At 37.0% G+C, this 24,504-nt stretch overlaps 1 protein-coding gene across 2 annotated transcripts in view; it reads left to right on the forward strand.

Annotated features, from left to right (window-relative positions):
* Positions 1-24,504, forward strand: part of Diaph3 (diaphanous related formin 3) — a 462,609-nt gene that overhangs the window by 87,769 nt on the left and 350,336 nt on the right. For both annotated transcript variants that reach the window (XM_063232700.1, XM_063232701.1), the window contains one exon: positions 14,008-14,138. In XM_063232700.1, the coding sequence (XP_063088770.1) occupies positions 14,008-14,138 (131 nt within the window). The remainder of the gene's footprint in view (positions 1-14,007; positions 14,139-24,504) is intronic.

The following is a 24,504-nucleotide window of genomic DNA, read 5'->3' on the forward strand; positions in this document are numbered from 1 at the left end:
TCATAAATATTTTGTAAAATCTTTGGTGTTATGTTACAAATTACATGACATAAAAACCCATCATTTTAAAGTGCATTAGGGGCATTTTTTATTTTTACAATGTTACACACACATTTAGGGGCATTTTTTATTTTTACAATGTTACACACACATCTGGCTCCAGAACATTTTGATGAAGAAAAAGGCACTCTGGACCCTTCAAACCATCAGTTCCTGTCTCTGCCCTCATAGGCGTGGCCAGTAGAAATCCACTTAAGTTAATTTCTTCTTCACTTGTTTGCCTGTGATGCTGCCAGTGCTTCCTCATCATCTTGCACGTGGTTTCCCGTGATCTTTCTTCTCTATCCTAATGCCACCCCTGGACTCAGCCATTTCTCAAGGAGCTTAGGTTCTTTTTAGTGGAGATTGCCATTTAAAAATGAAACCCTGAGGCTAGGTCTTCCAATAATATGTCTTGACATTAGACCCTTTTACACAGAACTAGGAAAAATATGTGTTGCCTTATATGTGTGTATGAGATACATGTACAGTTATGCATTGGTATGCATGGAGACATTGATTTCAGGACCCTGAACCCCATAAAAATCTGAGTGTGCTCAAGTCCCTCATGGGAAATGATGGTGTAAGAACCGGTGTCGCAGGGGAGAAGACCCCAAGGACTCAGCTCGTAGTGAGGAGTAAAAAGTTTATTTCCATGCGCATGGGGTCCCCCAGGCAAACAAGTGCGGAGAGCCTCGAGGGGAATTTGTGTAGGGTTTTTAAGGGTACAAGCGGGAGGCAAGCAAGTTTACAGAAGCAAATCGCATTGGTTAATTTTGAGCAGCATAGGATTTGGCAGAAATTGATTGGAGGGGTTTGGGGTTGAGTAACCATGGAGACTGGGGGTCCTAGCCCAGTCACTATGTGCCCAGAACAGAACAGTTACTTGTCTTACTTATCTCGTTGAGACAGAACGACCTTGCAGGTGCATTCTTTCTTTTTTTTTTTTCTCTGCTCTGATAGCTCTGGGGAGTTAGGCATTTCTTTCTGCTCTGCTCTGATAGCTCTGGGGAGCTAGGGAGTTAACCCTTTTATTTCCCCGCTCTGGGGAGTTAGGGAGTTAACCCTTTTATTCCCGGCTCTGGGGAGTTAGGGAGTGAAACATTCTTTGCTGCTTTTTATAACTCGGGGAGGGGGTTATAGCAGGGGGGTCAACTCTCACAATGGTAGTATTTGTATGTAACCTAAGTATATCCTTTCATATATTTTGTTTTATTTTTTGTCTTTTTAGAGAAAGTTACATTTTTATTTGTTACTGAGCAGTTGGAATAGCTATTTGAAATTTACAAGTTTACTTCAAATCATTTCTAGATTACCTGTTTATACCTAATACAATGTAAATAGTTACATATGTAACATAAGGAATAATGGCAAGAAAAAGATCTGTATATGTACAGTATAGATTGAATTTAAAAAAATATTTTTGGACTTTGGGGAAGATGGGGGCTTGATAGGTAGCAAGGTAAAGAACCTCTCTCAGAAAAACAACTCAGACACTAGAATTTAACCATGGAGAAGACCAGATGAAAGGAGAGGGATTCTCATGACCCAAGAAGAAACCGAGGAAAAAGAAAAAGAAAAAAAGGAAAGATAAACGTGGATGAAAGGCTGGATCCAGAAGCTCTCACTGGGGCTGGTCATGCACTGTGCTGGGCATGCCTTGGAGTCCGATGATTCATGGTCACGCCGAAATTGCAGACTCTGAAGTTGGGAGTTGGTAAGTCCAAAGCCTTTGACTGGAGGATGCAGCACAACAGAGAGTGGAACCAACGTGGAGAGCTGCATTAATCCGTGGTGAGTGCTAGGAATTGGGTCTCGCAGAGAGGGTGACTGGCTGGATGACATATTGGAGTTGGGCAGGATGGGCCTGACCCCAGAACCACAGTGGCATCAGTCAGCTGCCCATGGCTCAAAGAGGACTGGTGGGATCTGCTTGGGCTGGGTCACGTCCCTGATCAGGACCCAATAGCCAGGGATGAAACTGTCCCGAACCTGTGACGTCTGCATGGCACAGACTGACGTGCTGAAGACACTCGCTGGTTGACTGGCTCAGAGGAGAGGAGCCATCCCATATCATCCCTGCATGCACCTCACAGAGCAACAGTAAACTGGAGAGGGCAGCAATCCCCCAGGCAGCACGCTTCAGAAAAACCGTAAGCAATACGGAAAGGACCTGAGACTTCCACCACACACCTGTCTGAAAGAAACCAGAAACATAAGAGAAAGAAACAAGAAAAAGCCTCCAGCCACTGACGCAGGAAAATAAGTCCAGGAGAGGTAAATACAGATGAGATGGAGGGCAGCAAACATGCAATATCGGCCACAGCATCAGTAGACATAAAGAAACACCTTTGTGACCTCATAGACAAACTTAAAACTGAAATTCTAATTCAAGTGAGGCAAGATATAAAAAGATTAATAAAGAAATGCTAAGCACCTCTCAAGAAGACACAGATGGAAGAATGGAGGAATCCAGAAAAAGGAGAGAAACCTTTGATGAAGAATATAAACAAAATCTAGAATACATGAAACAGATGCAAAGAGACTACCAGGAAATTAAAAACTCCATTGAAAACTGGCAAAATTCCTTGACAGAAACTAAAGGTAGAGTTTCAAAACTTGAAGATAAATTTGCAATGTGTGATTGTGAGAGAAAAGATCTCTTAAAAATAACAAGGAACCAGAAAGTAACAATACAAAGGCTTGAAGATGACAAGAGGATCTATAACTTAAGGATAAAAAATGTGAGTGAAGAAGTAGGAGTAAACACAAATGAATTACAAGGGCTATTCACAAAAATAATTAAGGAAAACTTCCTAAGCACAGGAAAAGGAAAATAAATGATGCCAGATAAATGAGGCATACAGAACTCCAGCCAGCTACAGCCAAAACAGATCTATACTCAGACATATAATAATCAAGATCCTAGAAATTCATCACAAGAACAGAATATTAAAAGTGGTCAGAGAAAAGAAACAGATCATCTATAAAGGAAAACCTATCAAAATCACGACAGACTTCTCGACACAAACTATCAAATCAAGAAGAGCCTGGAGCGAAGTGTTCCAAGCCCTGAAAGAAAATAACGTCCAACCCAGATTGAAGTACCTTGCAAAACTGTCTCTTGAAATTAATGGAGAAACAAGATGCTTCCTTGACAAAGAGGTAGATCAGGAGATAGGGTCCCTTGAGATGCTCTGAATAGGAAATATACTCAGCCTGAAAGAGGCTTAATAAACCAAAAGTCAGAGATGAGAAAACGATGCTCTATGTGACAGGGAACCAGAGAGAAATAGGGACAGCTCGTCCAGCAGCTGCAGATAGGTTGGAAAGTCATGACACTTTTGTGCAGTGGAGAACTACTCAGCTAGAAGGAAGGGAAACCTTGAGGCTTTAGTAGGTAAAGGAAAAAAGCTCAAGATCAAGCTCAGAGTTAAAAAGGTTCAGCACCACTTAGGTAGATAATGGGTTGCCCCTCCAATCTAAGAACTGAAGGAGTTTGTGGGACCCAAAATGTACAAAGCACCCTGAGAAAGGGAATGGGTAGAAGTTGTCTAAAAAAAGAAGGCAGAGGACATTGTTAATAGTGTATCAGGATTTAAAAACCACATTAGTCTTATCGCTCTGTTTAGTTTGATTTTATTCTGTCCAATCTGTCTAGTAATATTAGATTTGAGGACACAGACAGCTATCCCCAAAATAGCAGGATATCTTACAGTAACTATCCTTAATTTCTTATTAACTTAAACTGAAGCCCTGTATTACTTACATTGTCTTCCTATGACTGATCTTATTTGAATCTGGTTTGTTAGATCACTGTTTTGTCTTGACTGATTTTATTCGAATTTGGTATGCTTGATAGTATTAAGTCTAATAGTAGAGGCAACTACTCTGAAGATGACACGATGCAATGAGATACCCATTCCAGTTTGATTATTAACTGCTTTTGAAGTCCTACAATGTCTACAAGGTTGTGTTTTTATTAATATTGCTATGTTGTGCTATGTTCAATTATATTATGCCTGATATAGACAATTCTATTGAAAATAACAAGAGACAGCATAGTAACTACTGTAGATCGCCTAGTAATGTGGTTTTATATGTCTTTTTCGTTTCATGTTTTTCTAAGAATTTGTCTTGTTGTCTTGTTTTGATCTGTTTTCCCTGTAATACAGAAAGAATAGGTATACATGTAGAGATTCACGCATGTGTAGAACTTCTAAATAGTTTATGAGAATAGATTATGTAATGCATGATGTAAATGAACCGATTCTCTGAAGAAGAAACACTAAGATACCCAGTGTTAATTCTGTAGCGTTATGATATAGAATCTAGTAATACTATTATTCTCTGTTCAGAGTTTTCTTTTGTTTAATTTCAACATACCTAAAGATATAGACAGCTATTTCGAAGAGAACGAGAGACATTAAGGCAGTCATTGTTGATTCCCCTATTGTCTGGACTTGAATACCTAAAATGCCTTCATTATCCTGTTCTGATCAGTTTAGCACTATATTTTTTTAGTATGTATTCACTGTGTGTGAAGGTATGGATAGCTATTTGGAAGAAAACAAGAGACAATATGATAGACAGTGAAGACCGGTGGTCTTACTTTGAAATTTGTGTTTCTTTATTTGTTTTATGATCTGTTTTGTTGTTTAATTTTACCCTCTTTAAAATAAAAAAATTTCAAAAAAGATACAGAACTTCAAAACATTGTGAAATAAACAAGAGTTACCATAATGCCTTTTGATGTCTTCAAAATACCTGCAGATAACTTCAGACATGGTAAAAATCCAACAGAACAGAATAGAATAGAAACAATAAAAACAAAAGAATATTAAATCCAAAATTTCTGCCATGATATATCTTTCTGTCTTTGAAATAGCTTCTCCTGCCATTGGATTTAACATAATCAAACAAAAGAGAATAAAACCCAACCCCCCCAAAACAATGGAAACAATGTAAGACTTCCAAAACGAGACCATAGGGAATCAAAATGGCTGTAACCCTCAGAAGGAGGTCCCCTCTAGATACCACACTGTGTGCCGCGATCCTCTGAGTCTATGATCAGACTGTTGGCCCTAGACCTGCAATGTTAGTGAAACAACAGACCACCACAGGCATCCAATTGCCTTTCACCTCCATAACTTCATCACAGGCTGTGTTTCTCGGGATAAGCTGGTTGCTTGTGGTGGTGGTACAGATTGGTACTTCCTGTTGGCCAGTGCATGCGCTGGAAGATGTTAGAGTCTAGGTATTCCAGTCCTGCAGCAGCCTGCACATGGCGCTGGTTCCCAGACTGGGCTTGCTTGCTGGCGTGGCATCGTTCTCTCTATCCCTGGTCCGCAAATGGCTCTGACTCACAGGGAGCACTGGGGTCTGTCTGTTCTAATCCAGTGGTGGCCCATGCATGGCTCTGGTTCCTAGACTCAAGACTTTCCTTTTGAAGTGCTTAAAGTGTTCTAAAATTGAGAGTGGTTGAGGGCTCACAGCACTGTGAATATCATAAGTGCTATTAAATTGTATATTTAAAATGAGAGAACTTGACAGTAAGTGAATTATGTCTTAATAGTTTTCTTTTTTGTTAAAGTTTATAGCAGTTTTATATATAGCTGCCAAAATTGGTAGTAACTGAAATGTTCAGTAGATGAGAAGACAAATAAATGGTAGTGTATCCGTTGAATATTATTCACCACTGAGGAGAACCAACTCTCAAACCATGAAAAACTATGGAGGAACCTTGAATGTGTACATCTAAGTGAAAGAAGCCAACTGAAAAGGACACCTACTGCATAATTCTAACTTACATGGGATTGGGGAGTAATAGGCACGTGAAATGCTCAGTGGTTTTCAGAGATTAGTGGGGAGGGAGAAAGAAAGAGGTAATGAAGCTATCTGTGTGACACTGTATTGGAGGATGCATGTTGTTGTATGTTACATGTTGCATGTTGGTGTACAAAATATATACATAAACAGTGGACTTGGAGTAGCAAAAAAAAAACAAAAACAGAAACAAAAGCAAAACACATTCTCTACATTTTCTTGTGATATTTTAAAGACTTCTTGCAATCAAATGGAGTCCTTGTATTATAACCTATTAAAAAATGAAACTAAAAATAAAAAAATATTTTCAGTAAGCTGTTTGTTAAATCCACAGATGTAGAACCTCAGGTTTCAGTATATGAGAATACAACATGTGTATGCACATACCTACTCATTTCTCTTCCTATGTGTATCTCTGCTTCCTCCTCTTCACTCCCCTCCTGTAAATACACTCTCTCTCTCTCTCTCTCTCTCTCTCTCTCTCTCTCTCTCTTTCTCTCTCAAACTATGTATTTATATTGGGAACTCAGTGGAAGTATGTGGTAGAGCAAAGATCCTTAGTTTATGGTTGCCAGGAAGCAGAGCAGGTGGACAGTGCTAGGCCGGAAATGGCCCAAGGATCATACATAATACCCAAAATCACTCCTCCAAGACCTACCTGAAGACATCCAGAAGTGGGCTCGACCAGTTCCCTTAGGGGATCCCAAAGCCAGGCAAATCCCTACCCTAACCGCCAGAACACGACCTGTTCTGTAAATAGCGAGGGAATTCTTTCCTTGTCTTTTTTTTTTTTACCATGTTCTCAACTACCCCTGAAGTTGCTTGTTCCTTCCTGTGTTTTTTACATAGTGAATGGATTTTCTCACCTAAATAATGTCTAGATACTCTTTTTTTTTTTTTTTTCTAAAAATGTATTACTTTAGCAATGGAGGAACTCTTCCTAAAAATGTAAAGTAAGCATGTGTCATAGGGAAGGCAATGGGTCCGTGCAGGAAAGCTTTTCCAGTTAAAAGAAGGAAGTTTGATACTGGTTAAATATAGTGTGTTGAATTTCTTTTATTATTTCAAGTTAATTTAGAATTGTCCAGTATTGGCATGGGATTATTAGAGTAGAAGTTTTTCTTTGTATATATGTTTTAGAGACTAAAAGAACAGCAGTGTATTTTATCACACTTCTTTGTAAAGGGTATTTAGTAATTCTATACTTTCAAGAAATTTTATTTGCCATGGAAAATTAGATAGCTATTTTAGCACATTATATTTATTAAGTGTGTATCAAAAATCTAACTCAAGGCAATTCCCTGATAAATTTTTGTGTTGGTGGATGTACCTTTCCATGGCACTTTTCAGCTTTCAGGTTTCTGCTAGGAGTTTGTTTAAAATCATTGGTGGGTAACAGATTTTATTGGCAATAGAGATCTGTTTGGGCTGTAAATGTTCAGAAATAAGTAATTCGTGCTACAGTGAAAGCCTAGTGTTTCTGTTGATCAGTGGCATTAGAGATGCTTGAAATCTTTTGAAATGCAGGGAAATTGTTGCAATGCATTTAAACAGTGATATACGTGATGGTGATTTAGATTATAATTATCTTCTTGGCAGCCACTGTGTTTACTCTTGTTTTGTGCTGTGCTGAGTTGGCTGTTTTCTTCAAACATTATGGGAGCAAACTATATCTTTAAATATTCTTGGCATTTTTGTGTCCTCTTACTCTTTACAAAGTCTCCTCACCTGAACGGGTACCAAAAATTCAGGAATTGCAATACAAATGAGAAACTGAGGCAGTTAATTTATGGTCAGTGTCTTAAGAGCCAAAGAGATAGACACATACACTAGTAAGACAAGCCTGAGTGTATTTACTGGTCATTATGTGGCTGTTATGTTGACTGCTCTGTTCTGCTCTGGCTCTCTGACCTATTTCACCTGCTTAACATTACAAAGGAGATGTGGTAGAGAGCTTTAGAATCTAATAACTAACTTTACCAAACTTAATGTTTCCACTAATCTTAGTGGTTCCCAAGCTTTTCATTTTTAATCTCTACAGGCTATAATGTTTTGGGTCCTTCTGTTAAAAAAAATGTGGGTTTTCTTTATAGGTTTCAGTGTGAAAAACTGAATACTTGGTTGCAGTTTAGAAAGCTGTATTATGAGTTTTAGTATGGATTATCTGCTGGGAGGAAGAAAGCTTCATCTGGCTTGTTAGATAAATCGTCTACAGTGAGTGAAGTGGTGATCAGGAATGAGTCTTGTGATGTCCAGGTAATCCAGGGAAACTTGTTTGAAGTAAGTACTGTGTGGAAAGTGCAGTGTTGTAGTGTGCTGTGTCATTTTCCAGCACTGTGTAAACATTCCAGACTTAGTTTTTCATTTTACAGTTTAAAAATCAGTTCATCATTAAATAGTAGATTCCTCAAGATTATATGAAAATCACTCAATTATTTAAAAAATGAAGGAGGTCAGTTCCTCAATAATTTATCCTGGTAACTGGAAATACAGTGCATTTTTGTTGCAGAAATGGTACCTCAAATTACTCTCCAAACAAATGAGAGAGAATGGTGAGGAAACATATTGAATCACCTCCATATAAACGGAGATGAAAGGCAGGCAGTCAGGCAGGAACAAAGGGATCCGGACCAGACAGGTCAAAGGAAATGGTAACCATTACCTCTAATAGTTACATAGAGAAAGGAAGATAGTTTGGCTTTGGAGAAATAGAGATGTCAAGGAAATAAGCTTGTTTAAAGGTATATTACTTTTTATACCTTAGAATACATTTAATAAGGAATATGAGAAATGTAATCTATATACTTTTTTTTTTTTTTTGCTGTCCTGCGTTTGATCTTTTAGAGTAAAATTTACTAAGGGATTAAAAAAGATTTAAAAATTATGTTGGATAAGTAGCCTTCTAATTTTTCTCATGTCAGGCAGACATCCTTATCTTACTAATGTGTTTTGATACCACAGGGGATAAAGCTTTCCAAGTATTTTCATCTTCATGGCTAATGGACTTAGAGATCGGCAGCTCCCTGCACCCTCCCCCATGTTCCCTTTACTAACCACTTCCTTTGAAGTTCCTCGAAATGAAAGAAACACAAGCAGACCTGTGCTAAAAAGGAGTATTTCAGATTCTTATATTTTCTCTCCTCGATTTTCTTTCTTTTATGCTTATATTTTGATAGCAATATAATAAATGTAATGAAAGGGGAAATTATGTTGAAAACTAATCTCTCAAATAGTTGGACTCCTTCCTACATCTACAGTTCTTTGATTTGGAATATTCCTCAGTAAGCATTTGATTCAATGTGTGTCTCTGTGTGCGCCTGTGTCTGCATGTGTCTTTGTACCCCTTTGTTCTTTTAATCCTTAGTCTGTGTATTACATTTCATTGTGACTGCATTGATTCATTGAATAGCAGAGATTTTACAAAAAGCCTCTGGTTTGGTAAATGAATTAAAAGAGATATCGTTCAAAGAAGTTAGCATGTACTAATGGGTTTCTCCTTTTTGCTTGAAGATGTGGTTACCTAGGCCACTGCTTTTCTTCCTGCTATTTCTGCTGCCATGATCTTTGAAGACTCACTCACACAACCAACATTTCACTTCCCAGCTGGCCTTGGGGCAGCCCTGGAATCCCAGCATTCCAGGATGCTGAGTCATGAGAATTGCAAATTCAAGCTCAGCCTGGGAAGCTCAGGCAAGGTCTTGTTTCAAAACAAGAATAAAGAAGGGTTAGGGGATATAGTTTGGTGTAAATGCCCTGGTTTCAATTCCTGAGTGGGGAGTGGTGTTAGTGGATTAGTTTATTTCCTGACTTCATCACTTCATCCTGATACTTATTTTCTACCAAATCTTAGCTACTTGGCTGCTGGGATACTAGAATACCATCTCTAAATGTATACAGACTTTCTTTCCCAAGGACTGTCTCTCCTACTTACATAATATCACCGTTTTTAGAATTCTATAACCATATGCGATGTACTGATCCATTTTCTTAGGAAGTTTTTTATGTCCATCGCTTCTGTCTTTCCATGTTGTTACTTACTTCCCTCTTTATTTATCTACGACCCACAGTTCTGTTCTCTGACCCCAACCACCAGTTCATTTTCCTTTCCGTCTGAATAGACCCCACTTTTGGTTAAACTGAATTACTTCTGCGCCTATACCAGAGCACACCTTTCATCTCAAGGGAGGCTACACTGATCTGTCTTTTCTCAGTGACCACAATTCATGAGCAAGTCCTGACCAACATGCAGATATCCTACCACACATTCTGTGTTTCTTTCATTTCTTCCTTGTGTATTCATAGGGCATATCTCTTGTATAATGAGGCATATCTCTCACCTATGCACAAGGTTTTTCCTTCTGTTTGTTTTCCTGCATCTGTTCCCATACCACCGCCACACCACCATCATGATCTTCATCATCATCATCATCATCATTTTTTCTTTTGCTTAGTCGTTCTTATCAGCATGCAAACATAATGTGTTTTTTCTGTACTCTAATCCACACTCAAGATTCCCTTGGAGAGACTGCCCTAAATCCTGAATTTCAGAGCAGGTTATCTTCAGTACACCATTGCTACTGCTTTTGTCGAGTGGACAGTCATCGATAGATCACCTGGTTGAGATTAAAAACCTAGACCTCATTGTTAAGTTTTACCTTATTCATACTTTACATACAGATTGTCAGCAAGTCCTGAGTTTTCAGCTCCTAGATCCCCAGTCTCCCAAATGAGTATACAGTGAAGGCTTAAATAAAATGAGACAAGTGGTATGATTTTAGGGCTCCAGGGGGGTCAAAACTCTTTAGCTGAGCTCTAGACTGTCAGGGCTAAGACAAAGACTTCTCTGGACCACTGATATTTATTTGGTCCAAGATAAAGGATGGGGAAACTGAGGAAAGTGCAGGCAATGAGCAGGACCTTGGGAGTCACTTCAAGGACATCTCCAAGTAATGAATCAAGTCAATTTAGTAGAACTGTCTCATTTGACATGGTAGAAGTGAGACAGTAGGAGTAATTCCTGCAGCTCTGTGTCTACTTAATTGAGGTTGAGCCAAGTGTCCTTAGCTGTGGCCTTATCTTGCCCTTTGTATCTCTGGCCCTACCACTCAAGCTCAATAATTAAATATTAAGGAGTGCCTGGAACACAGTATATGCTCCCTAATCTTTAATAAATAGTAATTTGGGTTATTTTAATGCAGCTACCGAGTGTGAGGAAGATAAAAACATAGATGGTGACTTGGTGTACAACTCCTGGAAAGCCATGGGGGAGGCAGGGTTTTGGGGAGTTGTTCTCAGGTCATCTCTAGTCGATGTCTAGGAAGGAGTAAGGCTGGCCAGCATAAAAACAGATCTAGAGAGGAAGAAGAGTGTTGTTGTTTGGTGCTGTTGCTTCTGTGGCTGCTGTGGGTTCTCCTGGAGGAGCTTTTTGAGCTTCTTTCCTGCGTGAATTTGTCTGTTATCATCAAGGTAACTCAGGACCTTGTCACTGACGATGACCATGGTTCACTTTAGGCGAGCTCTGGTCTTTCCTCTGAGCACGGCCTCCTGGTTCCACAGGGGAAAATGTGTGCTGTTCAGTCTCCAAGAGAAACTTGTACTGCTGGCTTCCTGATGTGAGCAGCTGTTCTCATCAGCAGAGGAGCTTGTGACTTCATTGTTGCTAAGGATGGCAGTGGTTCTTTATGGGGGAGCCCTGGTTCTTACTTTGAGCATTACTTTCTGGCTCCAGTGCAGGACCCAGCCTAACCGTCAGCCTACTGGCACAGATCCTTTACCCTGCTGGCATAGACTTCTTAGCTTCTACTGCAGACTCTGCGTAGATCTGTGACACAGACTTTCATGAATCATTGTCATGGCTTCTAGGCCTCCGTTCGAATTCATGGGAGGAATTGTCATGGGCTCTAGGTCTTCAACTGGACTCATGCAGGATGTTGCCATGGGATCCAGGCCCTCAGCTAGATTCCTTAGGTCTGTAATGTGTGGACAGATTTCCTGCACTTTCTTTGTATTTGACTCTTTAATGACCATTATAAATAATAATATAAATTATGTTTCCTGTGTTTATCTTGTCCTCCTTGAAATTCCTGACTGCAAAACTGCCTATACCAAGAGTGCAAAAATAGGAAGCTTGGAACATGATATCAAGACATTGTAAGCAAGCTACAGCCTTACAGAGAGAGACTAATTAGGAAGTAATGCTAGGCAGGAGCAAGTCATATTCTAAAAACGTACTTATTGGGTCTTTTTGAGACAGGGCCTTGCTGTACAGTTCAGGTTGGCCTTGAGCTCACTTTGTAGCTCACATTGGTCTTGAACTTGCAACAATCCTCTGCCTAAGCCTCCCGAGTGCAGTGCAGGAACTACAAAAATGTGCCACCACGCTTGACAAAACTTATTTACTGATACGGGTGTACAAATTTTTAGCACATGACAAACAATGCTCTGTTAGTTTTAAGTAAAAATGATGTTAATGAATAAAATGTAGTGAAAACGTAATGTATTTTTATGATATCAATGATAGTAAAAATTGGGTATTTGTTTTCACTGCTCTCATCAGCTCTTCTTTCAACTTTATTTTCTTTATCATTAGTAACTCTGTTGAGATTTTGCTGAATTTTTCTTTAATAAATTACTTTGATACTGATTAAAAACAACATGTCTTCCTAGTACTAATTTGTTTTGAACTTCGGTTGTTTTTACAAATGAAATTACCGCAAATTAATAAAAAAGTGAAATGGGAAAAAAAAATTCCTGCCATCTCAGATAACCTGCTTTTGAACATTACAGCCCCTTTCTCTGTCCTTGGGTGTTTCATCTGTAACGTAAAGAGAGATCATTTAGGATTTGCCTTACTATGACTTCAGTACCCTCGTCGGGTCACACATGCACACACAGAGGCACGCACAAACGGACGTACATGTGTTTTAGAACAGATCTGTTTTCTTTCTCAGAGTAAAATTGTATGTGCTCTTCATAGCTGGTGGCTGTAGAGTTTTCAGCCCCCTCTATCACATGCTTTCTCTCTCTCCCTTTTTTCCCCAGATACCTGCATGGTGAGCTGTCTTACTTCATCAGCTTTTTAATGCAAACACTCAAGTGTGAGGGCTGTGAAATAAAACTTTCCTTGGCTATTTAAAATTGTGTCCCCACAGTGAACTCCTTGTCTTTTCTTCCTTTTATCTTCTCTATAACACTATTTACAATACACTTTGATTATATTATGTTATATTAGAATAAAGCTAGATGGAGGAAGAATTTTTCTCTCATTTGTTGTACTATTCTTAGTACTTAGAACCATGGTCAGCATTAATTGGCCCTCGGTGTCAAAGGAGAGAGCTTCACTTCCAATCTGTATTTCATACTGGACTAGATCCTTCCCAAATTACCCTGGGAAGCTCTGGTTCTCTGACACTCCATACTGCGTCCATTATTTTGAATTGCATTTAGTTTTGTTGTTTTCTTTGTATGGGCATTTGCTTTGTTTTGGTCTGAATTCCTTTCTAATTTTATATTACATCGTTTCTTATTTACCTTTCCCCTGCTACTCAGGCTTCTCTGAGCTGCCCTGCCCTATGTAGGTACTGTAGCACTTCTCTGTGTCTCTTAGTTCTGTGTCAAAGCAATAATTTTTAGGGTACTGTAATTCCTATAGTGCTGTGTTTATCTTCCTAGATTTAGAGTTTGATAATCAGTAGGTCTAAATTGCCTAGAATAAAACATTCCATAGTAATTGTATGAATCAGTGACTTAAGAGCTTTTCCTGTGTTGCTTAGAGCACTAATTTTAATAAGGTAGTTCCTGTATTGAGTCATATTTCTTTAGAATGTGATGAGAATATACCACTATACTTCAGGATATTTTTTGTGATCTACGCTTAATATTTCTTCAGGAAAGCTTGCATTTGCTAAATTTGCATTTATTTTAGTTTGCAGTCCTTTTGATACTATGTTATTATTTTTTGTGGATGCCACAGATTATAGATTTATAGATTTATGAGTAGACTAAATAAGGATATCGCTCCCTCACACCCTGAAATATAGTAATTGTAGTAGTTGTCTGCAATTGTTAATTGGAGAGGTGGAATTAATTTGTTATTTCATGGATAATATTTATGACATCATTTTTTAAAAACTCATTTTACAGAGAAGTCTTAAAAGTAGCCGACAGATCTCACCTCAGGAATTCATCCATGAACTGAAAATGGTGTCTGCTGATGAGAGACTTGCCACGTACCTGGAGTCCCTCCGAGTGTCTTTGACCAGTAATCCTGTGAGGTAATTTATCTAAATGGACAGCATCAGGGCATGTTACCAAGAGGAACAGATGTCACTAATATGTCATTTCCATTTAAAACTTCAGTATATTCAAATTAATAGCTGTTATACCTCAACTCTTTCTGAATTTGAATATATAGCACTTACATGCATGAAGAAATAGACTAGGTGGTACCTTTTGTGTTAATTACTGAATAATAAATAGCTCATGGTCTTAATTAAACCTTTGTTTGATAGAATTTTTAAAAACTAGAGATGCTTTTTAAAAGAACAATCAGTATTACAAACCATCAATTTAATGTGACTGAAGTCTGAATTTTGATGTTGTATGTATACTTGCTGATTCTCGTTTGGCACAGAAATACTATAAATTATTTCCTTTGATGAGAATGGTGCCTTTATAGATGTCCATAGGTCGGTGTTACTATTTTTAGCAAATAAAAAATGTAGGATACCCAATAAAATTTGAATTTCAGACACACCTAAATAAGCTTGTTTATCTGAAGTCCATATTTAACTGAGTTTCCTTTATTTTTTTCTAGCAATACTAGAAGCATAGTGGTTTCTGTAAATCAATTCTTAGACTTTTGGAGTGAGATTAATATTTGATGCCCTTAAGAAGTAAGGGTGTGCGCAGGATGAAAATGACCATAGTTTTGATAAGCTGGATATATTTTAAATCGTCAGATTGCTAGATAATAGGAGACAGACTTGTTAAGAACAATATTAAAAAAACCAAGATGTACTTGAAGTATATTGTGGGTGATAATTTGTACATCTGAAAAGAGAGATTTTAATATATAGAGACTGTATACTAACTCTGAATTAGGTTGGTAGCTAAACCTTGAGTATTCTTGAAAAAATTGATACAGAAGTTGTTACGAAATTGCTGGAGAAGTCAGAATTGGAGTTTCTGAGCTGTGTCTGCCCAAGATCAGTTAAACCATCTTATTGTCTGAGAAATCAATGTTTTTACATAATAATAGTGTGTGTATATACATTTTGAGAAGGCTAGAATGGCATACTGTAATTAGATATATTAATGATATGGAAGATAATTCTTTTGTTATTCTAAGAACTTTTTTGGAAATTTCTGAAGTCAGGCTATAATACAAAAGTCCTAGAGCATGTGATTATTTAAAACAGAAGACCTTAGCTTTGTGACATGATAATGAGTAAGATTTAAGTAAGAGGAGGAAGAATAAATAAAGGATCTTTCCTATATTTCAGTTTTATGTTTACTTTTCTGTTTTTCTACATTCAGTCTGTTTAGACTAAAAGCTAATGGTAGCATGAGCATGTGTTATTTACCTCTGTTTACCGAGCACCGTGTTTATCACATAGGAAATACTGTAGAGATTTGTTGATTGAAACAAGATTTTAATGTTAAGTTTCTTTAGTCTTATGTTGGCCATTAGAAACTGAGATTAAATTTAAGAATTCATTAGATATATTCTTACATGAAATGCTTTTGTTTTCAGCTTAATCTATACCTGTAAAATGTATTCTTTTTAAAAATACTCATTGAACACCTACTATTTGCCAGGTTTTATTGTGGGGATTGAGTAAACATAAGCAAATGTAAGTCATCTTTGTATGGAGTTTAAAGGTGGGAAAAACGTATTTTGGGGTCAGGTGGAGAGACAACTCACACTTCCTTCCATTTGTCCTCATTGGACACTGAAGATGTTTCCCAGTGTAATTAGAAACGTGTTGTTCCCTGTGCATGGCTCTTTTTTCTCCCCTTCTTCCTCTTTCCTCTCCTTACTTTTTAAGAAAGAAACCAAAATGGAAGTATTTTATGTATGAATTTATGCATGTTACAATGGATAGGACTGTTTATTTTGATTGTACCTAAAAACATTGGAAATCATGCTGTCTGTAATTTTAAAAACTTGTTAAAGAATGCCAAAATTGGTGGCATTTTTCTCCAAGAATGGATATTTCTAGAATATTTTAGTAGGAATCCATATATTTTCTGCAGAGTGGAAAAATATAGAAGAATCTTTTCACTGGAAGAATTTTTCTGAAATTATACCCCTTAAAACGAGAAGACATAATTGGCAAGATTCTAGAGAATATCTTTTTCTAGTGTAGAAGAATGACTTAGGCCAACTTGGAACCCCCATGCCTTTGAGCAAATCTGGATTTTCTAGTTATGATGTGCCTGGATAAAGGCAGTTTTTCATATTCATATATATATATATGATGTAATATCTCATCATTCCTAGCTAAAATTTGTATTTTTATAAGCTTCTGAGATTATTGTTCAAGTTGTGATATCATTAAATAGCTAAAAGCTTGACAGTATGAATAGATTAAAAAACAGGAAAACATGAACCGATGAATCATGGTTCTCCAAAAAGCTGATTTGGATCAGAATTTATTTGAATCAAAAATAAGGGAAACAGTGGACTCCTTCTTTAAATTAGATTTTCTGTCCTGTGCCCTGAATGTATAATGTTTTCAGTCATTCATCAGCTTCTTGAAACTCTGCCTAGTAATTATGAGCCTTGTTGACATTTTACTATAAGATAGAGAATTCTGTGGAAACCAGTTTGTTTTATGAAGATTTGATGTGAAGATCACAAAAGCTCGGTTTGATGAGATTTATTGATCATTCAATATTCTTGATGAGGTTAGAGTTGGTTTTGACCATTAGGGAAAATAGCAACTTCCTCAACTTGCCAAATATAACTTATGGTGAATCTTGACATAATCAATAATTATGTTTGAGTGATTGAATACAGTTGGGTAAAAACCTAAAGAGGTGATACGTCATGATTGATTTCAGGCATTTATAGCTCATAATCATTTATGTATGTACTAAATTAATTATAGAATATATCTTCATTTTCTCAGTGTGATGCTTCTATCAGAGGCAATATTTGTATCTCAGAAAATCCATTCTGTGAAATCTTTGTGCTTTGTGATTTTAGGCAATATTTTCTTTTAATTATTTAAAGGAATTATTTAAATATTTAAAGGAAATATTTTCTCACTAAACTTAACTTTCAAGAAGTCTTTGAATGACATTACAGAAGTAGGTTTAAGTTGAGAACTATAACTTTGAGAAAATAATTTTGGAGAATTGTGCAGGAGGATGTGTTTACATCAAAACAAATGAGCCGCTATTGAATGTCATCCCACTTAATCACTGTCAGTTTTGGAATCTAGCTTCTCTGCATTTTTGGGATTGAAAAAAAATGAAGCTGATGGAAGAGCTTGACCTTCGAGTTAAAAGCATGTGGAAATGAGATCAGTGTACTTGTTCGTATCATGATCTGAAAAAAATCTTTGATTTACTAATTCATTGGCTTATTTTAAAAGTTATTTTTATACAATATTAAACATATTTAAAAACCTCTTTGTCGTAACAGTAGAATAAGTGCCCTTTGGCAATCAGGGAGACTGAGTTATATTAATATTGTCTGTTGTCTTGAAACTGTCTTGTGTATCTTTTTACAGAAGCCTTTTTTGGGGGGAGAGGTATGGGGGTTCTAACTCAGGACCTCGTGCTTGTCAGGCAGCACTTCCGCCACTGAGCTAAATCCCCAGCCCCATGTGTGTCTTTTTAAATTCTATATTCTTGTCCATAGCCGCCTCACTGTCCTATGGGAAGCATTATCCTGAATTTGGAATTTGACATTCATTCTTTCTGATTATAACTCATGATATCTGTATTGGTAGATAACATATTATTTGTTTATCCTTTTGAACTCTTGTAAATAGAATTATCTTTCAGGTATTTTTCTAAGACTTGTGTTCCCCCCTCAGTGTTACGTTTCATGGATTTGCCCCTGTTGCTATGTGTAGATGTTTATACTCAATGCAAGCAATCCTTTCTCACACCTTATATTTAAAGAATATTTATTGCAAACCATGTAAGGATTTTTAAAAATCTATCTGGTAATCTTAGTTTTTACCTGGTAATTTTACCTTTTTGTATTGATTATAAGAGCATACTGGAATTCATATGTAATATTTCATTTTGAATTTTCAATTTGTGCTTTTTCCAAGTTTGCTTTTCCCGTTTCTTGTGCCCCGCGTCCTCCTTTTCTTCTAATTTGTTTCTTCTTTATATTTTTCCTTCTCATTTTTCCCTTTTACATTTTGTGTAGGTTTTTAAATTCTGGTTCCATTTTTTTTTCATCTACCAATTTAGAAGATAGATGATATTTTGAAAATTTATAACAGAAAAGGAATTAAACATGCATGTGCTTGCAAAGAACAAAAGTAAGCAATAATGTGTTATCTCCTCTGAAACTAGAGAATACTTAGTCATCTTTCCTTAGTTTGTATGCTAGTTTGCAGTGATATTTTACTCATATTTTTTCATTTTAATAATCATAAAAGTATGATTAGAATTGCTATTTCTTGACACTAAAAATCTGTGTTTATGTATGTTTACACACATACTCATTCTCTTTTGGTTTACCTACTATTTCTGATCTTTTTTGTTTCAAGTTAATTATTGAGATCCTTCAAGTCTGTTAATATTTTGGTATCGAGGGTTTTTACTTATGATTTATATTTTCTTAGCACATTAAAGACTTTTCCCCATGACTTTTTTTTTTTTTTTTTTTTTGGACAGGTTGACTCTATCCAAAACTCATTGTTTTACAAGTAGTAAGCCCTTTCTCTTTGTTTTTTGTGTTCCAGCATTTGTCTACATAGAATTCTTATTTATAGTGCTAGATTTTTCTTCTTTTCATTCTTTTGAATGTGATCGGTATCTTTCATAAATGTTGTGAGAATTTCACTCACTATCTGTTATTTTTGTTACATTGTGTCAATTTGAGAAGCTTAATAAGTTCACTGGACTCAGCAGGGAGCCAGCGTCCTTAACTTGCCCTGGGTAGAGGTAGCCTTCTTACAACATAAGTGAGAAGAGGCTTTTTCTCTCTCCCCGTTTTATAGTTCTGGCTGCTTTGCTGGCTGCTGCCTTCAAGTGTTCCCCTGTGCCACGCCACCCTGCCTTGGAACCAGCTGATTGTGGACTGAAACCTCCACAAACCGTGAACTAAATAAACCTTTCCTTCCTTCATTTTGGGTATTTTGTCAGGTATTTTGTTTCATCAATGAGAGAAAAGTAACCAAGGCATTGTTTCTTTAAAATTGCTTTTCTTTGTCTTTCCAGTTGGGTGTAAGTTGGACTTTCTTACTTGTATATTACTATTTCAAATCCTGTTGTTACACTTTTCTGTTAGCACATTCTGGATATATATTTAAAATCTTCCAAATTTCTTAATTTTCTCTTTACCTCCAGTCTACTATGCAATTGTCACATTTTATATTTATTTTCTATTTTTGTAATTTGACTCAGCTTTAAAAATCCTTGCAATAATTTATACCTTTATTCTTCATAGGTTTTAATTCTTCTCATTTAAAAATATTCTTTAGATATTTGTTATTCTATGTCTATAATTTTAATACATGAAGGTTTATTTGATCTACTATTGAGTTTGATTGCTTCTTTAAAGGTTTACTCATAAAATTTCTTAGTGCGTTTGCTAACTTCAGGCCATGATCTTATACTTTCTGAAAAACTTTTCTTGAGATTTACTTTGGGAAAACATGTTGATAGAATGAGTTAATGTTTTTTTCTATTGGGTCCTGTTATCTCAAGACCATTTTAAATAAAAATTACAATTAGAGATTTATTTATTTGTTTTTTGTCCCACACAGTCATGGTACAAGTCTACCGTATATAGTTCTCAGAACGAGTTTTTCTTGCAAACTACTTTATGGGGCAGGTTTATTTTCAGTGTACCATTTTACTGAAGGTGTGGCCCTCAAGTCCCTTATTTTTGCCAGTGTGTTCTAGTTTGATGGCGGCCCTAGGCTGTGTGTCTTTTTCCTCACATGCTGTGTACTGTCACAAGGAATGGTGCATTTCTGGGGCTTTGCACATGCTCCTCATGCACAACTGGCTTTATGCCTCTTTGACTCTTCTCTGTGCCTTTCAACTAGTAGTGATGTTTCTGAAGAGAGCAGGTCAAGCGGAGATTTTCTATGTGATCTACGTTTCTGTAATTCTTTTTTCTTTTTAAAATAATAACCAGGGAGGTATATTGTGGAAGTATTTCAAGTTTTCATTTTCCTTTATTCCATACAGCAGCCAGTACACAATTAATTAAAATTTAGTAGAAGCTGAATGTGGTGGGGTGGCTTATAATCTACTTCCCCCTCCCTCCCCTCCCCTGCCATCTCTTCCCCTCCCCTCCTCTCCCCTCTCCTCCCCTCCCCTCCCTTCCCTTCTCCACCCTCCTCTCTTCTCCTCCTCCCCCTCCCTTTACTGGGAATCAACTCAGAATCTTAGGCTTGCCAGGCAGCCACTGTGCTGCTGAGCTATATCATCAGTGCTTTTGTCTTTTAAAAACATTTTTCAAGATTGTTTTCCAGTAAGTCAGAAAGTGTAACATAGGCTGATTCTTTCTTTCTCCTTCATTTAGACACTGCCATATGTCTCTGGATGTGCTTTATATTATATATGTCTTAATTATTACTCAACCTCCATAATTTTTGTAATACATAATATTGCTTATTAAAGGAATATTTGTTGAAAGTGTCCTCTAATTTTAGACTGCTTTGCTGTCTTTTTACAAAGTTCTTTGAATGGAATATGAGTAAAAAATACCCTGGGAGAAACCAACTATTAATGCCTTCAAATGTATTCTACTCTGATGCCTTTAAAGAAAAAGCCATTATTTTACAGTGCTTTCACAGTCCTTGCAAACCTGTTATCATTTTTTGTGAAATTTTACATGATCAAATGTTCTTTCTGATAGACAGCTTCCTCTTTTATATATAGGCATTTATACATTTAGGAAAACGGGTTATAAATATTTGCTTTCTGTTAAACTTTACCTGTATCTTAAAACCTTTGACTTTAAATGTGAAGTTTACAATGAAAATAAATTGCTTTAACAGACAAATGTATATTTTCTGTAGCTGGTGAACCAGCCATGTTCACATCAATTTATAATTGACCTGAAAGATCCTAGTGTTGTCAGATCTCCTAGTATATTGTTAAAAATTCCATGTAGATACACACACAGATGTGTGCGTGCACACACACACACACACACACACACACACACACACAAAGTGTGTGTTTAGTATCCGTTACAGTCAATTTAAAATAAAATGGAGATTGCAGTGTGACTAGCCAAGATAAATTTCTTTTTTAAAAAATAAATCCTATTAGCATGTAAAGTCAGTCTTACAACCTTTGTTTTTTAAATAGCAAAATTATTTATGTGTCTTTGTGTATAGCAAGAGAAATGGTGTGTCCGTGCGGTTGAGAAGACTAGTGTCCCACCACGTGTGGTGTTGGAGCAGCTGAAACAGGGCTGGTGTGACTCACGGATATGAAATGACTTTTTTTGGTACTGGGAATTTGAACTCATGACCTTACTTATGCCGCTGGCTAAACCCTGGCCCAATGAAATGACCTTTTAAAATGAAAATTTAAACTTTTTTTTGCATATATTCAAGGATAATGGAGAAAACGTGACATAACAACTAATTTTTTGAGTTCAGCCCACTGTTCATAATCAATAATAAAAGGTACAGTGTTATCCCATAACAATTACGGAAATGTTCATTGGGCTTGTGTAATTTTTCATGGAGTTAAGGATTAAGTATAACAAACTTCAAGTGTAAGTGTAAATCTGTGTGTTCAAGGCTATAAACAGCTGTCAGTGTGAACTTATTTACTGAATATTTTAGTCTTTGGTTTCTATTCAAAGATAAATATTTCAACGAGAGAAATTACTGAACTGCAGCAATGAAATTTCAAGTATTTTACATGCAGAGAAGCAGCATTGCTTTTTATAATCATTTTTGGGAGCATGGTGCTATGTTTTAGAGCGTTACTAGTTGAGTTACATGAGCGGTTTAAAAATGATTATGTTTGTCTTGGTAGTCCCTTTTATCTGTACATAAAATAACACATATCCATGCATGAAGAAAGGGCCTTAATACAAAAGAAGGCATATGCTGACAACAGAAAGAGGTTTTAATATTTATGATTTAGAAAAGCTAGCAAGACTAAAATTCAATTCTGCAATATATGTCTAAAATAAACAGGCATAATTTATTATAACTTCTTTTATATGTTAATATTTTAAAAGGATAGCAGAAAAGAGCATGCACTTAGATTTAGAACCATTGAGGTCATTTGGAGTACCTCTGCAGGGTTGAATAGAAATTACTCATTTGAACTGAGGTCCAGTAGATCTTTTACAAAGATCTACAGCAGTAGTTTTCATCTGTGCTGTTCAGTATGGTAGCCACTTCTCTCATGTGGTTATTACAATTTAAATGTGGCTAGTGTGACCGAGGAATAGCCTTTGAGATTGAAGTGGTCACATGTGGCTAGTGGCTATCCTATGGGATGACAATTTTAGAGATCAGAATTTTATTTCTCTTGTTGCACTGGTTTTGAGTCCTTACATGCTAGAATCTTTCTGTGTGGCTATTTTTCTGGGAAGGAAGGCGAAATATATTAAACGGATTTGAATATGAATAGGGAAATTAATGCGTGAAATAAAGTAAAATAAGTAGCTCATTTTGTAGGATAAGAGGTCAAGTAATGGAGTATTTTTATACTTTGTCCTTTAAGTGGATCCTGTGCAAGAATTTCTCCTGTGCTTAGATTGCTGGGATTCCATTTGGTGAGAAATATCTGACATTCATTCATTAATAAATGGTACCACAAGCTCTTATCTAATTAAATCCGTAAAGGTGTGGTAGGATAACCTGCCACTAGACTATGGTGCAGAGTTTAATCTATGATAGGATGTCAAGTTGTGTATTAGATACACGGAAAGTAAGAGATGAGAGAATGCGGTGGGGGGGAGGGAAGTTTAAAGTGAAAAGGGACAAGGAATTAGTGTACAGAGGTGGGCCATGGGACTGGGTCAGCAACATGTTTTGAGCAGCAGAGATGCTGTGGTGGGGGAACAGTGTGGAAGGAGGCTGCAGAGAGGTTGATGGAATACGAGAGGTCTTCAGAGGTGGGCAATGGACAGGTCAATAGGAATCTTAAAGGTCATGACAAAGATTAGATTTTCATTTTAAGTAAATAGAAGGCTATTGAAGAATTTCTGGCAGCAGATGAGATATTCTGATTTGACTTTTTCCAAAGAATCTTTCCTGCTGGTGCAGGTTGTATGCATTAGAGGCAGGAGAGTGTGGACAGGGAGATGCAGGCTCAGTAGTCAGTGATGATAGGAGGTATGGGTAAAGGTTATATTTTGACAGAGTAAGAAGTAGTTGATTTTGCAGGTAGATTGGCAGTGGAAGCTTGAGAACCTACGGATGGGCTGGTTGGGGGTGTGGATGAAAAGAATCCAAAATAATATATAGCGTTTTGACTTGTGCATATTGGTAATAGTAGGGAGTGGCAGTGAGTTAACTGGGATGGGGAAAGATGGTGGTTGTTACTGGTTTGATGCATTTTGGAGAAAAAAAATGAGACTGTCCTTTATAAACATACTAAGTTTGTTAGATCTCAGAGCTTTACAGTTTGAAAATTCAAGGAAGCAAATGTGTGAGTCTGAAGCTTAGTGGACTGATGTGCAATAGAGATATTTATCAGTTGATTATATGCAGGCTTGTGAATAAATCCCTGAGAACTGATGAGATCTCAGGGCACATTCATAGATTTGGGGTGCGTAGATACAGGATGGTGCTCTGAACAAGCTGTCAGGACTCGAAGCTGAGATCCAGCAAAGGAGGAAACCTCATAACAGATTGAGAATTAGCCCATTAGGGGAGGAGAAGGACCCAGAAAGCTGTTTTCCTGAACCAAAGAAAGGAACAATGTTCCAGAAGAAGGGAGTGGCAGATTACTTAGCACACTGCTAAGTGGCCACTCAAGATAAATACAATGGAGTCCTCAGGAGGAAGTTAATGGTAACCTTTGCGTAAAGTGGTTTTTGGTAGTCTCAGTGGCAAAAGCTGGACTGAAGTGAGATTGAATGGATGAATGTCTAAGAACAGGTGCTACCCAAGCTTGTGGTGGATGAAATTGTATGGGACCTTTTGCTACAAAAGGAGAGAAATGAGCATTAATGAGAGTGGTATCTGGGATCAAGTGAGTAGAACTCAGTGAGTAACAAAGAAACTCAAGTTCATGAGATTTCAAAGACGGAAACTTGGCTTGGCCCCTGAAAAGTGAAATTGATTTGTTAGCATAAGACACAGTTCTGGGATGGGGTGGGGTGGGCATTTATGATTTGAGTCACAAAAGTAGTGTCAAACTTTATAGGACTAAGTAGATTAACTTTATAGGATTAAGTAACCCTAACCCTAACTCTAACCCTAACCCTAACCCTATAGAATTAATAATTGAGAA

This window comes from Cavia porcellus, unplaced genomic scaffold, assembly GCF_034190915.1.
Source record: "Cavia porcellus strain 051 isolate PalLab524CR breed Dunkin Hartley unplaced genomic scaffold, mCavPor4.1 scaffold_21, whole genome shotgun sequence".
Lineage (NCBI taxonomy): Eukaryota > Metazoa > Chordata > Mammalia > Rodentia > Caviidae > Cavia > Cavia porcellus.